At 40.4% G+C, this 18378-nt stretch overlaps 1 protein-coding gene across 4 annotated transcripts in view; it reads right to left on the bottom strand.

The window, feature by feature from the left end:
• The window catches only part of ZNF638 (zinc finger protein 638), a 93677-nt gene extending 75716 nt beyond the window's left edge, over positions 1–17961 (bottom strand). For all 4 annotated transcript variants that reach the window (XM_067533548.1, XM_067533546.1, XM_067533547.1 and 1 more), the window contains exons 1-2: positions 17838–17961; positions 5179–6808 (exon numbers count right to left, since the gene is read on the bottom strand). In XM_067533548.1, the coding sequence (XP_067389649.1) occupies positions 5179–6606 (1428 nt within the window). In that variant the 5' untranslated portion in view covers positions 6607–6808; positions 17838–17961. The remainder of the gene's footprint in view (positions 1–5178; positions 6809–17837) is intronic.
• Between the last annotated feature and the right edge of the window lie 417 nt (positions 17962–18378).

The raw sequence follows: 18378 nt of genomic DNA on the forward strand, positions 1-18378 counted from the left end.
TGACACTAACGTAGGAGGAGTAGTAGATACCCTGGAGGGCAGGGATAGGATACAGAGTGACCTAGACAAATTGGAAGATTGGGCCAAAAAAAAATCTGATGAGGTTCAACAAGGACAAAGGCAGAGTCCTGCATTTAGGACAGAAGAATCCCATGTACAGCTACAGACTGGGAACCAACTGGCTAGGCAGCAGTTCGGCAGAAAAGGACCTGGGGGTAACAGTGGACAAGAAGCTGGATATGAGTCAGCAGTGTGCCCTGGTTGCCAAGAAGGCTAATAGCATATTGGGCTGCATTAGTAGGAGCATTGCCAGCAGATCGAGGGAAGTGATTATTCCCCTCTATTCGGCATTGGTGAGGCCACATTTGGAATACTGTGTCCAGTTTTGGGCCCCCCACTACAGAAAGGATGTGGACCAACTGGAGAGTCCAGAGGAGGGCAACAAAAATGATTATGGGGCTGGAGCACAAGACTTATGAGAGGCTGAGGGAACTAGGCTTATTTAGTCTACAGAAGAGAAGAAAGAGAGGATTTGATAGCAGCCTTTAACTCCCTCAAAGGGAGTTAAAGGGACGATGGAGTTAGGCTGTTGTCAGTGGTAACACATGACAGAACCAGGGGCAATGGTCTCAAATTGCAGTGGAGGAGGTCTAGGTTGGATATTAGGAAAAACGTTTTCACTAGGATGGTGGTGAAGCGTTGGAATGGGTTACCTAGGGAGGTGGTGGAATCTCCATCCTTAGAGGTTTTTAGGGCCTGTCCTGGCTGGGATGATTTAGTTGGGGTTGGTTCTGCTTTGAGCATGGGGTTGGACTAGATGACCTCCTGAGGTCCCTTCAAACCATAATCTTCTATGAGTCTATGAAAAAAGTCTTCCCCTTTCTTCCTCTCTCTGCACACGAGGGTCTACCATAGCAGCAGGCAATCATACTTGTGCTCTTGTGTTCTGCTGCATAATGTTGTGTAGAAGAGCTAGGAATAAAGCTGACTAGAATCATATTTTGTCCTGTGAACTAAGTAGTACATGCAGAAGCATAGACAAAGTTCTCTTGTAGCAAGAAAAAGAACTCAGATGATTTCAGATTGAATTTAAAATCCAAGTCATTTTAACCCAAGTACACTTAAAGCAATGGTTAATAACTTAAATAGCTAAAATAAGTAGAGCATTGTTGCTCAATTATAATATGCAATGAGCACCTAACAAACTCATTCAACTCTGAAATTACAAACCAATCTTATTCTAAAAATAGTGGTAATTCTGACATCCTTTTAAAGCTTTAATGTACTCTTACTGTACAATTTACCTAGAACCGTGATGCTAAACCATGAGGGAAGTTACACTACCTGGATGTATTCACTAAATGACTTAGAACAACCTTGGTTATTTTGTTTGTGGCACAAGATAAGGTTTTTCCCTTTCTTAAAAAAAAGCGTATTTTAAAAGAAAAAAATATCAATCTTAAAAAAAAATACACTGACAGATGATCAGAAGAGTTGCCATTCCATTTTTTCCTCTAACAGGAAAATAGTTTCCTCCTGAAACAAAAGGCCGTAGAACAAAAATATGGAAGTATTGAGTGAACAGACAGGAGTCTCAATAAAACAAGTCATCTATGGTAAAACCTCAATTTTCTGACAAAAAACATTCAGAACTCCAACTTGACTGCAAGTCTTCTACACCAAACAGTATTCACCACAGCAATCCCTGGTAAGACTGCAAAAAACAGCAAGACCTTGGAGATGGAAAAGAACATGCATGCAATCAACTTATTTGGGCCATTCAGAAGCTCAAATCTTTGCTGCTTCTCTAACCTCAAGGAGTCTGTCAGGTTCATCATGTGCTGTGAAATTGAGAGGTCCCATAAGACAAAAGCAAGGTTTGGCTGAGTCAATACTTGGAGGAGAGACCTCACATGGACAGAAAGATACTTCTTGAAGTTATGCGATTCAACACTCTTCTTCTCGTGTCAGAACACAATCAATACCCCAGCATGGTAAAAAGACTTTGTGCTGCTGCTGTTGCCATCTTCATAGAACTGAGGCCTAGATCATTTGTAACTGATGGGCAGTTTTTGTGGCAGCAGTGATTCTAATCCCAGTGGTACTAGCCAAATTCCACTGTGTAATTTCATTATTCCTCAAATTCCTTCTATAATTTGAAATGGCTATGGTAGTCTTCACTTTCCGTTCTAAACGGTGGTACGGTTGTTATGCAATATTAAACTGCTACATTCCACTCCAGAAATAGCTGTATTTCAATAGTGGCAGGGATGATTATACATATCCCTTAGAAAGAAGTTGTAAGGTTTAATGTTGGTAAACGCTATGAGATTTTAAATAACTGTGCCATACAGATGTAAATATTATATAACCTTTGGGTTTTGCACAGCTTTTGATACTGATAAAGAACAAAACATATAAGCTACAGCTATAGAAAGGCACTAACTCATCAGATTAAAACACTGTATCAAAGAGACAGAATGCTAAACTTCAGTATACCACGAAGATCAGATTCAGCTGTGATTGGGCCTCATTAGTAGAGCCCTGCAAATCCACGGATATCCATCCGCTTTATATCCGCAGATATCCACATCCACGGATCATTTTTGCGGATCAGATGCAGATACAAATTTTGTATCAATGCAGGGCTCTACCCATTAGTTAAGCAGTGGAATGTAACTGGAGAAAACCTGCAGGGACAAGATTAGGATGGTTCAGATAACAGCACTAGCAATCTTCCCTCAGAATAAAAGTTGAACCAGTGCGCCAGTGTAGTGATGGAAGAACCAGGCTGAGAGATGGCTTCTTTCAGATGCAACAAATAAAGGTGTTGGCCATTAATGGTCACTGGAAATCCATTGGCACTTTCCCCAGCAGCAGCAGTTGACCTTAGGTCCCGGCCAAATTCTGCTTCCTTAACATAAAACTGTCACCTCAACCACATAAATTATTCTTCAGTTCCTTTCCAAGATCATGTGTAAGGCTACTACTGCTGCTGATATAGTGGTTGCTGCACGAAACTTCAAAAGATAGCAGTGTTTCAGCGGGGAGAAAAAAAGACTCCTATATATGTATACATTTATAATTTTGTCTAATACTGGTGGTTGCTTTACTTAGCATCCTTTGCAAACAACCACCACTAATAATCTGAACTTGAAAGTCAGCTGTCTTCCTAGCAATAATTAAACTAGTTTGCTTCCTCTTTGACATGTATTACACAACTTCAGAAGAGATTGAGATGGGGATTTTCCCCCCTTTGTCATTTCCCTCATTCTCTTCATAGTTCATTATACATCTTTATTTGTTCTTATCACTCCTTGCTTGGCTTTCTTCTTTTAGACTGTCTCAAGCTTTTCATATTTGCCATTTTAAAAAGCCAGTTTGCACCATAGAAAGTCTGAATCAGTTGCTACAATTTTGCAGCGCAAACTCAAACTTACAACATGATTAAAAATTTTCACCTAAAAGCAAAACATCTGCAGATCCAGTCCTACTTTCAGGTACAAAAAGCTCTGAACCATACGCTTGTCTTTTTAGCGTAACATTTATCATAAGTTGAAAGCTGACAGTAAGCTGGATGCATAGAAATCTTTACCTGTACATTTGCAACTGAAATACAAAAAAACAGACATTTTACTTGAAAAGCCAGACTAGAAAGCTGAAACCAAAAGTATTATATTTGACTTCATGAACTCTTCGGAACACTCATGTTACACAGTGTTAACTAACATTTCTTGAAAGACAGATCTTCATTCTTTGCATTAAAAATCTGATTCCCCCTACCTTTTGTATCTTCCTTCTTTTTTTTTTTCCCCTCCCCCAAAAAAGGCTATTCAAAAATATCCTGGTTTGTTCTGCAACATTTTCTTTTAAAGCACCTTAATGAATTCTTCTAAGGAATTCTGAACTGTCCACTCAGCAGCAAAACATGTACATTAAAAAAGATTGCAGAATATTCAAGTTAAAGGAATTGCATCTCCAGTCAATACTTTCAGTATAAATATTTACTTGAGTTTAAAATGGACAAGCCAGCTAGATACTGAGTAATTCACATCCAAGAGAATCAGCTTCACAAGTTACTTTAGAACTGCAAATCACCAATTACAAACCCAAATTTGTTACCACATTCAGCATTAAGTAACTTTCTATTTTAATAAAAAACCATTTTCTTCGTTAAATTTTGACAATTTAACAGACTAAAACCCTGTACATTCTAAAACTAGAAGCAATGAAACCCGTTTTTAAAAAACTATTTAAAATAACTTGTACTCCCACAAGTACAGAATCTTCTCTTGATTATCCCCAACCCTGTTTACTCTCCATTTAAAACAAGGCAATAGTAGTGCCCCTGGAAATCTTTGGGAATTTTTACCAAATGTGGAAGTTTTCCCCAGGTTCTGCAAAAGCTTTTGGTATCACTGTTTAGCCAAATTTAAATATATGAAAAATAGTTTTAAATAAAAATGACTTTCACCCAGTTTTTTTAAATTACATTTGACATCCTTAAGGGCTTTAATTTACTCTCCAAGGTCACCTCCTCCTCCTAGAATGATCTCCTTTCCCCATATTCCCAAACTCCTTGAAGATCTTTTTTTAACATTAAAATTGGCTTTAGGCTTCAGAGTTGAGACCACAGTTAGACTAATGAAAGCAGTTTACACCTCTCAGAGCTATTCTTCATTCTCTAGTAAGACCGTGCATCAGTTCAAATTCTGAGGTATAATTTTGCAACTAGACACACTGCTTTTTTAAAAAATGAAGGCTTACTTTTTGAAGGGTCCTTAAAACTGTGCTATAGTATGAAAATTGTTGTATGTGTTTCCGGTGGCCTAGTTATGAGGTGCCAATGAAATAATTTTTTGGCTTGTCTGCCAAATGCAGTATTTTAAAAACCAGTGCAAAAAGACAAATGTTCTTTACATCAATATTAAGGCCCTTGTGTGCATACTTTGAAATATACATGAATAAGAGCAACAGGTAAGCCAGTGAAGCTATAGATGTGTCTGCCAGTATTAATATTTCTAATCTTTTAAAACCCAAAGATAAGGAATCATACTGGAGCACAACATGCAAAAATCTCCACAACTCATCTAATGCATAGTAAAAACTAGTGCACAAGATAAGATGTAACCATATATTTGATACAAATTTATGCAGTAATCTTTGAAAAACACTCACCTTCATATGAGTGCATTCTACGTTACACAGAGAACACATATGTGGAAATATCCTTGGAGATGTAGCATAGTAGTCATTCATCATAGATGGAGTAGGCAGTCTCTTTATCTTCTGGGCAGCAGCCTGTGAAAACACTGGAAGCCAAGATGCTTTCACAATTCCAAAGGGAGACTTAATAGGAGCTTCAGCTTGTGTCTGGAAGTTCTTCTGACCTGCTACAGAGCCAATCTGTGCATTAGATTGATTAGTCCCAGATTCATGCTGAATCCTTTCATGCTGTCTTACAGCTGCAAGAAGTTCAGCTGAAAAGGGTGGATGGGTGATAGGTGGCATCACAGGCTGGCCCATAGGTGGCTGGCCCAAAGACTGCTGGACAATAGGTGTCATCACGGATTGGGGCATAGGTGGCATCGGCGGCGGCATCATAGGTGGCATCACAGGCTGGGACATAGGTGGCATCATAGGTGGCATCACAGGCTGGGACATAGGTGGCATCATAGGTGGCATCACAGGCTGGGACATAGGTTTCACCATTGGGAGTCCTGTAGGTGTTATGCATAACCCTGACACCTTGCCTGCACCATCAACAGGAAAAAATGACTGAGTATTTGATGTATCACTATGGAAACCCATCTGTTTTATTAATTCCTCAACTTGAAACATCGGATTACATGTTACATTGGATTGTGGAACTGAAATAGATTGCTGTGATTGAAATTCTTTCCTATTCTCTTCAGCTGGTTCTTCTGAATTGTACACACGCACCTCAAGTGGATCTTCAGTGTATCCATACCTGCTTGTGTGCCCATAATCAATCACTTTGCCCTTAACAGTTGAACCACCTGTACCACCAATTGTTTCTTTTCCTCTGCTCTGAGAATGTAAATTGGGTAACTGATGACCCATTTTACGCATTCGTATATCTCTCAAAATTAGTGGCATGTTTTCAGGTGTTAACTGATCATCTGGGTAGCGACTGAGTTCCTCCAGATCTTCATTAGATAACCCAAAACTTGCTAAAATACTTGATGCACTCTCTGTTGTATAACGGCTCTGGACATTGGAATTCTGTTCTGTGATCCGGGTTGACGCAGGCTGTTTTCGGCTTGTGTTTCCAGTTGGACGTGGATTGTTATCCCAACGGGTAGCACGAACTTTTTCTTTTTGCTCTTCCCGTAAATTTGCCATCTCCTTTGCCTGCCTTGGATCGGTTCTGTGTTGAGTTACCTGAACATTAGTTCTTCGTGATCCCGTCCGCTGTAAAGTTTCCTGTCCTACAAATCTTTGTGAAATTCCTTGAGATGTTCCAGGTGCAGGCTTTCTTTGAAGACCTGCTCCACCACCTCCCCTAAAAGCTCCTTGAGGTTTTGAGCCAGATGGGTTAGGTGCTCTTGGCCTCTGAGGTAAGTTTCCTCTAGGACTAAACATGGTGATTTTCAGAAGTGCCTGATTTAACAAAGCATAAGGTGCTGTAGAATTGTTTGAGGCAGCTGATGTCAACTGCTGAAGAGCCAACTGTGTCTTAATTTGAGCAAGCTGTAAAGGAGGAGGGCCCAACAGAAGTGGGCTTACAATGCCAAGTTTCAGGGAATTCACAAGTGGTGCGAAACTTTCCAAGAATAACACAAAGCTGAAATTTAAAACACAAATATTAGATTATTTTTTTAAACTACTTTATGCAGTGGATTCTACACCGCAAGCAAAACATTTTTAAAAAGTCACGAAGCAGTATTTTAATATCATAGTTTAAAAAAATACATTAGAATGTAGTTTTGTGAACAACATGGCCATTTTCTTTTGCTGTAAGGATTCTCATCTAATCCACTGGGCAATTTGTAGTTAAATGTATTTTACTGAACACCCACGATTATCAGTGTTCTAGATGAGACAAAGACATCCAGCTGTTGTCCTCTCCTCAGCAGCATCTTCTGAACACTGAGTTTTAGATTTTCAAAGAAATCTCTTTTGGATTTATTTCAAAGCCACTGTAAATTACTTCACAAAATAGTATAAAAGAATTTTAAGATTCTTTACAAAAAACAGGAAAAATGATGTTGCATCCAAATACATTCAGTTAAGAAAATAATTAGATTACAAAACTACCGGAAAGAAAGATATTTATATGAGAACCTTATTTGTGTAGGGAACATTTTTTAAGCAATGGGATTAATTCACCCATGAATTTATAATGCTTTTATCTGGCAGTAGTTACACAGGTTTTCAGTGTGAATACCAGTGTAACTGTTCCCATGATTAAGCTACTATATCAAAACCTTATTTAAGGGATGTGACATGTGAATATTTGTATTCTGTGGTCAGAACATTTCCACGCTCCATATGCAGTATTGAAGGTGTACTGACTGTGTACCAGCACAAATGAAGACTGCCTCACTCATCTCAAAGCTAAAGCTACTTAAGGTAAGAGCAAAAAATTAGCACGACAATGGACTCTTGTCTGGACAATAAGCTTTTTCAATTCCAGATAAAGGCACAGACAAGTGAATCCTTTAAGAAGGCAGATGCACCTATGAATATGGATAGATCAAATGTTGCCCAGACTAACCAAAAAAAATGTACGGCTGCAACTTGGCTCATATTCTTGGGGATAAGGAGTTACAAAATTTGGGAGGTCTTTGGAAGCCTGTGGTTGGAACTGCACAGTTCTGCCTGTATTGACAAGTACATCAACTACGTTGTAAAGAACCTAGATCAGACTACAGCTACCTGAAAATGATTGTTCTGATGGTTTCATTTTTTTTCTGCAGCAGTCTGAGCTTCAGCATGAGGTTTTATAGAAGGAATCTCATTGAGAATCCTTCTAAAACATAGCCTGTACTTCCTTTCCAGTCATTTTTAATTTTGCAAACCAAATTTCTTTAACAGTGTTAAAGCACTTGTCTCACCACAACTAAATCCATAGTTGGTTTGAAATTTAAAAGCATCCCATTTGAGTTGAGCAAAACAAAAGCATTTTTCTCTAAAAGAGAAATGCCTCTCCTTTATGCTTCCAATTTAAAAATGGCTCTGCTGCTTTAGTTTCCTGGGAAATTTCAGCTTAAAAGGCAAAATGTTTGACAAAGCTATGACTGGAAATAGGAGAGGGGTAAAGAACAGAATGGCACTTTCAAAGGTTCCCCCGCCCCCCAAGTGCTTTCGGTAGTTTTGATGTCAGTCAGGCAAAGGAAGAGTTCATCTTCTTTAGGATCCAAAAGAACCGAAGATGAATTTTCATATTTTGTGAAAGTACATGTGCTACACAAACAGCTCTGTAACTTCCATGTAGAATTATTTTATTTTAGTACATAGTTTTAAAGTCAGTCATGTTGGAAAATCATCTCTAAGAATCAGTAGTTACAAATATGTTAATTACACCCCCTCCTCTTTTATTTCAATAAGGCAAGTTTTCTCCAAAAATAATCCCTACAAGATGATGACACAAGGGCATTTTTGACCTCTTCCTCAAAAATGCCTACTCAACATCTTTCCACTTCACTACAGTTCAGCAGGCTCTGCTGAACATGGTCAATTGGAAACTTTTAAGATGTAGCACACCATGATACAGACATTCTATTCTGAAGACATGAGTATTGGATTCACTATAAAAACTCACTTTAAAATCTCGATAGGATTCTACTGACTTCACCAATGCCACATTTAAAAATCAGGATGGTGAATCTCATCTGACACAGAATTAAAAAAATAAATAGACAGATAACCCTTCAACGTATCCTTTTTAACAATGCGATACTGCATCACAGTATGAAGACTCACCTAATAAAACTATCTGCAGAGGCTGCCAGTTCAAACCTGCAACAACGCAGGAAAATATGCATTACACTCAGGACTGCAACTGCAAGTGGGAGGCATATCTCACTTCCAGCTAAAATTAACTATAGTCTTCACTGATCGAGTCCTAATAATAGGAGTGAGCTCCTACCACAGGCAGGGTAGGCTACTCTAACTCTGTATCTATTAGACCAATGAAACTTTTTAAGGCTTTTGAATTCTTCTTAATACGGCCATGAAGACCAAATATGATCTATTTTACTAACCTCTGTGGCTTCAGAACATGAAGAGATCAAGAGAAGGGAGATCTCCTAGGACAGATGAAAAGAAGACACCACTCCAGGAATGAAAAATACTTTCCCTGATTACTACCTTGTCTTGATGAAATACTTAGAATGGATTCCTATAAAATAAAGCTTGTAGCTCTTCCATCATCATAGCTGAGGACACAAACACTTCTAAAACACTTACGGTTTCCTATCAAGGAACAAAAGAACAACTTAAAATGGTGTTAAAAACCAAAGTAAGTCTCCAAGGACTAAGCCTCAACTTGTTCAGTTTTAAAGAATTTGATTATTTCTGAGTGAGTGGGCCTTTTGATAATCTAAACCAGGGACTCCTACATTGTGGTGTGTTTACCACTGGTGGTACCTGAACTTGTTAGAAGGGGTATGCTGTAACCGGTTGGTTTCTGTCCTCTTTAAGCGGTAGTAGGGCCCTGGTCCAGCCAACCCCTGTTCCATGACATAGCCCCTTTAATGAAACAGGTATTCAAGGGAGCAGTAACCAGCTGGGGACCAAAGCCAGAGATGTTAATCTGGTAGCTACCTCTTCAATATGATAAATCTCAGCTGCTAGGTGAATTCCAGGAAGAGAGGGCAGACAGCCTGGAAATGAAAATTGCAGGGGGGCAACAAGTCAGGAGAGAGGGATGGAAACCAGACTGGATACTGGCAGGCTGAGGAAGCATGGCTGAATCACAGCACACCCTATGAAGGCGGCCATGGAATCTTTTCACTAATGGGAAGGAGTTGGAAGCCCAGGAACCAGGATAGGAAGAGACCTGTGTGAAAGACTCTCCAGATAGGCTAGGTCTTACTAGCAGAGCTCCTTGCCTCAGAGGGAACTGGAAGGAAATTGGGAATCCAAAGCCTTGTAACTTGGGTGAATAGGAACTGAAGCTGTCTGGTGCCCAGGTAAACATCAGGAATCCATTTTCAATAGAAGGCACTATTGCCAGATGGCTCCTTGGCAAACAAAAAGGAAGAGTTGGTGGACTACTCTAGCTCAGATTCAACAAAACACACCTCAGAGACTTTTGGTTGAGAAGAGAGGAATTTAGCCTGACACCAGGCAGCTTTGAAAGTTTTTATGTCCTTCAATACTACATATCTCTTCATAATTAGTTTTTCTGACCAGATCGCCATTACCAACAAGCACAGGGCAAACCTCAGTGCAGAGCCAGACCTTCAGCTGAAGTTCCCCAATATCTCACCTGACATAAAGCAACTATGTTCTGGGAAGCAAGTTCTCCCTTCTGGTAAGTGGGCCTTTAATTTTCTCTCTGCTAATCAAAATGTTTTGTATTTTTCTTTACTTAAATTTTGTAAAAAGGTAAGCAAAGTGAACTTTGGCTCATGTTTGATAATAATCCAGGTAAGAATTAGGAGGAATTCTAAATTTAAATCAGGCAAATGAAACTCAAGCCATTCACATAAATTCAGTGGTATACCAAAATATATCAAGAAATGTTTCTTGTAATTTGACTAAAACAGAAGCCAAATTCCTGCTTCTTTTTGATTCGGTCTAAAAACCCAAGATGTTTTAAAAGGATGTTATAATGTAGGTTTTAAGTATAATTTAGGTTTTAAGTGTTGGTTTTACTATGACTCCAGAAATACTAACACCTATTAAAGCCAAAAACAAATGTGCATAGCAGAAGAAATCTACATATGGCAACGCTTACATTTTTTTTAAGTGATAGGTGAACCAATAAAGTTTGGGAACAGCTGATATAAATTACATCTTGTGCCCAGTCGCTTTGGCACATATCTGTAGCGGACTAACATTCAGGACTGTATTTAGTCAGGCCTGAGAGGAAACCAGGATATCTGAAATGTCACATCTGAAAGTTTAGCTGCCCTAAAAATGGCCTGGCCCTAAAAATGTCCCAGAATCTTGGAAGCGGCAGAAGTCAATATCTTCCTTGTACACTGCATTGTGGAAGTCATTTGCTCACAAAATGCTCTCATCAACATACTACAGTTTAACAGCCACACCAACAAACAAGTAAGCAAGGACCTCAAGAAGAGCTATATCTTGCAGCACTAGGTCCTTCCGATGTAGATGGAGACAACTGAAAGATTAAGCAACACCAGGCAATGAGATCTACTGGACTACTCGGCGGGTGGTAAAATGAATTTGGCTACCTCTCACTATTTTCTACAGGAGCATTTTCACCAATCTTTGTTTTCTGGACTATTCATTTTCTGGGACTGGGACAACCTTGATATTTTACAGTGCCAAGCTACCACACTGTCGATGGTTAATTATAAGTGGGAAGGGAGAAGACAGTTCAGGTTCAATTCCCATTGATGAGTGCACATACCTGATTCCAGAGGAAATGGGTTCCTGAAATCCAGAACTCAATTGAGTTTAAAACAAAAATTGACATACATTTCCCATCTTCCCCTTGATTCAAAGCACCACCAATCTACCTTGCAGTACAATACGTCAATATAGATGGCTGAGTGAGAAAGTTCTGCCTGGCTCACAGCTGAATACTGAGGGCTGCCATTATCTGCTTCTTTGTACCAACTGCTGATGCATGTGATTGATGTTGCATTGTCTGTTTGAATCCTCATTGCCTTCAGAATGTGACTAAAGCAACAGAGTTTACCAGATCAACTTAGTGTGTAGCCAACAGAACTTCTCATCATACTGTAGGTGAACTACAGACTTACAACACCTTGTGGCACAATCTATGAGATGTGAGTTAATTACCAGTGAGTAAGGTGGGTGAACAAGTCCAGGGAGACAACCTCCACTCAGGATGATAAAAAGCACTATGACCACAAGGTGGAGATGATTTCAGATCTAAAGATAATGATGGTGGCCACACAGAGCTTGAAGAAAACCAGTAGCCAAAAAGGGAAAGCTGAAGTGGCCACATCTGAAACTCTGCCCAAAGGCCTATCTTTATAAAAGTGGTCATGCACCTGGAGGCACACAGGCTACAACAGAACAGAAACCTGAGCATCAGCTTGTCATGCTATGGCCTGGCTTGACAGAATGTATCCAGAACAGTTCATGCTCTCAAGTACATTAATTATTGAGGCAAAAAGATTTTGGCCAGTTTTCTGACCCAACAACATGATTTTAGGAAGGACTAAAACTTCCCAATGGCCAAGTTCGTATCCTCTTTATTTTTCCCACACACAAACCCACAGTCCAAGTATGAAGGGACAAACCCTCCCTCTGATAAAAGTGCAGGAGCTGCACTCAGACCGATGTGTACTTGTCAGCACTAAACTGCTAGTTATGTCCCATAACAAGGAGCTCCTGAAGAAAGCATGAAGAGCTCCTGCAAACTGAAAAAAGAAAAATCTCCCAGCATTGGCCACCTGGTTTATGGAGTGCAAGGTCTTAATTTGAAAAATAAAAGAGTTCACAGATATCGTCAAGCTTTCCAGGATTGGTGGCCAGATGCCCATTAGAAGAGAAGTCACCACTGAAAGAAAGCCTCAATCTTATTGTTCAATTTAGGACTGGCCATGCTAACCATAACAAACTGGAGAAAACACTGAAGACTGAAATTAGTGAAGGGATCTCCTAGCTTTATGAAGAAATGAGTCACTTCACTTAGGCTGAAAGGTCTGGTCCCAGGAAACTGTTTTGTTCTCTGCAAAAGCTACTTCAGAATTACCCTTAAAATATTATTTGTGCCATTCTGTGCCTATAAATAAGGTTAAGTTTACCAGTATAGTATGTAATAAAGATACATTGCAGGCATGTAAGGGGACAAGGTCCCATGATGGTCACAATCATACTACAGAAAAAAGCAGTGATGACAATCAATACCTTTCTTTTGCAACAAGTGTAGAGTGAAAATAATTGGTCAAAAAACAGGCCTCCCCCACATCTCCATAGCTGTCTCTCTGTAAGCCTTGGAGACAGATTTTTAACCCCACTTTGTGGGCCACCTGACCTTGAGAAGTCCTTCTTTGATCCGTAGGGAAATGATATTCTGTTTATCCGAAACTGCCTTCACAGCTTCAAATGGGTACTACAGTTTTCCTCACTTCCCCACCCTGTTGTTATTGTGCATTGTTACTGTGTGCTGTTGAATAGCTGACATCTTCCACTTCATATGCAGCTGTGTTTCAGTACTGAGTAAAGTGATTTATATGCAAAGATTACATTAACACACTTTGGGATCCAAGGCACAACCTAAAATTCAGGTATTATTGCTAAACAAATATTCACCCTAAACAGATTTCTTCCCTCTCCCCCACTCATTAGCTCAAAGCCATTCCTCAGAAGACAAAGTTAATTAAGAGGTGGCCCAATATCACTAGAATGGAGAGATTTGTAGCTAGAAGCACTGTTTTACATTAATTTTTAGTAAGCTAGAACTCCTTTTTTTTTAAAAAAAGATTAACCTAACTATGACTAGACATGACAGCATAGAAGCTAACACAGAGGGGAAAAATTTATTTGGATAAGCTAATGGGTTCCAAATTGGTCAGATCTTTATTAGAAAAGTTACCGTGGATAGTTCACTGAGTAATTAGACAACACTTGGACCCCAAATTTATATCTTCCTATAAAAAACAAGGAAGAGGTTTTTACAATACTTTAATAGAAGAGCATTGGGGGAGGGATGCTGTAATTCTGTTTACTGTGTAAGTGCATGAGAATTAGAAGGGGGAAAGAATTCTAGTTTCACTGTGAAAGCTGAGTAAAGTAAAAGGCAAAACAAGCAAAAATGTCAGTTTTAATGTAAGGGAATAGTGGTAAAAGGTCTAGGAGAACTCTAATAAAAGAGACAGCCAAAAAATAATTATGGCACAATGAATATAGCGTTTGCACTATTTGTGCTATATTAACTTCGCACAACATATACCTCATCAGAGTTGGAAATAAAGCATTCTCCATCAAGAGCACTTAACTCTGGAACAAGATCCCAAAGGAAATGAAACTACACCAAAACCCAGCCATCTTCAGAAATTATTAGTCTGCTGCCTAAACTTTCTGCTCATTTGTAGCACTTTAGCCATGACTCTAGCTAGCCTTGAACAATCAACTCTCCACGGCTAAACTGGATCCTCTTCCCCAAATAAAAACCAATAGTGTGTTAAATACTCAGCTCTGCTGGTCCACCGTTGGACTGAAAGAACTGGTGTATCAGGTCCTATTACTTAAGGAATAATCCTGAGTTTGGCATAAATCAGTCTGTTGCAACAGAAATGACAGTCAAATTCAACATTATACAGGTGCTATATAAGTATTATTATGACAGTCTGCAAATCAAATAAAAAAAATGGTTCAGGGGCAGGCAAGGAATCTTTATACAACTTTGTGGTTATGAAACAATTTATGCTAAGAAAAATTAAAGGCAAATGAATTATTTTTTTACTATATTTAGTGTGTTCCTCCGCACTACTGCCCAGCCCAATATGCAAATCCTGAAAATATACTGGAAAAAAAATTGTGTTGACAACTAAGTACAGGACTAGTGACAAGGAAATTCTGATTTCTAAATCCCAGCTAGTAATTTAACTTGAATCTCAGATTTTCTATAGCTAAAATGGGTAAAATGTCTTATTTTAAAGTAATGTAGCTAAATGTGAGGACTAATTACATAACATTTCTATAGCTCTTTGGAAATTGAATACACTATTTAAATGCTAATTATTAGCGATTACATAAGAGGGGGTCCATGTTTTTCCTGTAACTGAGGAAAGGAATTCAGTGATAAAATTAACCTAATTAATTCCCAGTTTAAAAGGTAACAAAACAACACAATGGCAAAACAGGTATTTCAGAAAGTTTGAATTCAAAGTGATTGCACCCAAATGGAATATACACTGCTCAAAGTTAACTCTAGTCAAGTACTGATATAAGCAATATACCTGATCATTATTAAACTGAGTACATAAATTCAGCACTCCAAACTGCCAACTGCCAGCAGATTGTGGTTAACATTAGATATTTATGAGAAATGAGATTGCTGAAAGTAACATTTAACAAAAAGTATCCATCCCCAGATGAGAAAGCATTTTAAAGGAGCACAATACCCTAAAATTTCTGAACTTGGTATGTAATTAGTAACATGCTACTCATTTGAAACCTTTTGAAAAGGTTGTGCCTCAACTGCTATTCAAGTTCAACACAGCAAATTGTGTTTATAGAGTTACACGTTAGCACAAATCTATTAGCAAGTACTACTGAAAATGGACAAAAAGCTTTGGTGTATCCTTAAACAAATGTTACTATTAATATATAGACCTGCTGGCTCTTTAAAACCTTTGTTTCCCCTCTGCTAATGTTAAAAAAGGCCCCAATCCTGTAAATTGTTCCATATGGCCAGACTTCTGTACACATGTAATGTCACACTGAAGTCCATGGGCAGTGCATACGCACAAAGATCTGCCCACATGGAACAACATGCTGGACCCAGCCTAAATGAGTTGAAGAAAAGCAACAGCAACACTAATGCTTCCCATCTTAAATCTCATGCTTTTAATTATGTTAAAAAACAAGACCATACCTTTTGGCAGATGAAAATTTTAATTTGCTAAAACAGAGTGATAAAGATTCAGTATTAAACAAACTTCAATTCCCCTTAAACGTGAGATGGCCACAAAAACCTCAATCCTTTTCAGTTGCAGGAGAGCTCTGAACTTGACAACTTATTTTAAAAAGATCTTTGAAAGAGACACTGAACACAGCCCTTAATCAAGCAGACTGTAGGCGCCCATAAAGATACTTAGGAAATAGGGAAGAAGAGGAATCCAGCAGTGTGGTAGCCATCCACTAACCCACTAAAGAGAACAATTCTCCCCCCTGTCCCAACCAATGCAGGAATGTTCCCAATTAGCTCCTGCAAACACATTTTTAGAAATAAGTAAATACGAACAAACAGATTAGGTATTTTTGGGAATGGTTTCTTCGAGGAAAAAAAAATCTAATCACAACAACTATATCCTTTCAAGACCACCCCACAGCTAGGAGTGGGTTGATTTAAATAATCAATTTTAATAATAAATATTTTGCATATGTATTTTTCAGTTATTTTCCTAAAGAAAAGATGATTTTCACTGGGTAGTAAACATTGTAACATGTTGATTGACAACTAAATATGGCCTTTACACTAAATGTGGTGCTTCTTTTTGCTAACCAGGATACAGTATATCCATATACATTTATTTAAGCTATTATACAGCTTAATTTATATTTATTCAGATTTTTAATTTTTACATGTATTACGCTGGAACATGGCGAATGACGCATTTCTTATTTACTAAATTAATTTTTTTACTTGCAATTTGTATCTAGCTCTATTTGGGAGAAAATTAAATTAACATGCATACAATAGCATTTTAATTTTATTAAATAAAACTACTTTAAATGTGCTGGATGCATAAGAAAGTTTCATCAAAACATGGTTTTGCATTTTAAACTGATTCATTATACAAATTAAATATCAACAGTTAGCATACTGAACTAATTGCTTATGGTCACCATGTGCATACAGATTTTTAGAACTAGTGCCTCTCTCACTTAATTTTTGTTTTTAAGTTGGAAAAGGAAAATAAAATTCTGCTTTTTCAACTCCCAATTGGTTTCTTGATTTTGAACTGAACTGGGTGAATTAACTGAAATTGAAGAAAATATTCTGTTTCTACAGAAGAGGTGACAGCTGCTAAAACTAGTTTAGGACGTCAACAAACTCAATAGCAAATACATACTGCTTAATATTATTTTCTTCTATTTAAATTATTTGAATAGGTTAGAATAAATATAGGACTTCACATAGGCTATCTATTTCAAAGTTAGTTTTGTATAGGTTTTAAATAGATGTAACTTAACATTTTTAAAATCCATGTTTAAACCATTGGGTTTTTTCCACCCTGCCCATAGCAGATTCACGACCCAGGATTTTGAACCTCCACTCAAACAGAAGGTAAGTATCAAAAAAGGAAGCAAAGCCCAAGCCGAAAGCACACGTACGTGGAAGGAAACCTGAAATACGTCAGTTCAGCGCACATCTGCCTTCCCTTCTCAGCCTTTGGACCAAGACCTTGCGCTGTGCTACACCAACAGACGCGATTGTTGGCCATAACTGGGCGGGCCGTGCTCGGTGCTGTACCGTGCTCGGTGCTGTACGATGCCCGGTCGCAGGCTGCTGCTCGCCCAGCTACTCGCAGACCGGGAGGGGGGCAGGACTGAGCGCGCAACGTTTCGGGCCTATGGTTACGGTCACGACGGGTGGCCACCATCCCTTTCCCAGGACCGGCAGACCCCAGCCAGCCCCGCTCTCCCGGCCCAGCAGGGAGGATGGGGGAGGGGCGGAGGCACCCCGGCCCGCAGCCTCCCCGGCTCGCACGGTCGGCGCCCCCGCCTCAGCAGCGAAGACCTCCCCATCCCCTCCCCCCTGCAGCGGCAGCGCCCCCCCCGAGGACCGCCCCTCCCCCCGGCTCCCGGGCTCCTCGTTCTCGCTCCACCCCCTTCCCCCATCGCCACGGGCCGCCATTTTGAGCCTCTCCGCCGCGGCCCCGTTCTGCGCCACACACGAGCTCGAGGGGGCCCGCCGAAGCCGGCATCCCTCCTCCCCCCCGTACCCGGCCGCAGCGGGAGGGCCTCCCTACCTCTCAGGGCAGCGTCGGAGCTGGCTCCCGCGGCGGGCCGCGGCCTGTCACTCGGCCGCCTGGTCCGATCAGCGCAGCCCCGCTCAGGCGCCTCAGTCGAGCAATGGGGATGGGGTGCGCCGCCACACCGCTGCGCATGCGCGACCGCACGCGCACCACGGGAACGGCCGGAGCAGGGGCGCGCGCGCGCGTGCATCCAGGAGTACCTCTCTGGAGGCCCGCGAGGGGGAGGTGAAAGGGACGCAGCCGCAGAACAGATCCCGCCGAGCGTCTGCGCCACGGGCTGCCCAGTGCGCTTGCGTCGAGCGGAACGGACAGGTGCGCCGGAGGGAAGGGCTGTGCGTGCGTGCGTGTGCGTGACCGCGCGTTCGCAGCGCGCTAGCTTCCCAAGTGGCCCCCCCGCCCGCCGCATTACACAGGAGGTATGCGGCCGCTGAACCCACCCCTGGCCGCCTCCTTTCTGCGCGTGCGCCGTAACGTTAGGCCCTGACTCGCGGCAACCGTGGAGCTAACTGCGCAGGCGTGACCCCATCTCACCCCA

Source organism: Emydura macquarii, unplaced genomic scaffold (assembly GCF_026122565.2).
Source record: "Emydura macquarii macquarii isolate MOO-44397 ecotype Brisbane River unplaced genomic scaffold, CSIRO-AGI_Emac_v2 contig_3345, whole genome shotgun sequence".
NCBI lineage: Eukaryota > Metazoa > Chordata > Testudines > Chelidae > Emydura > Emydura macquarii.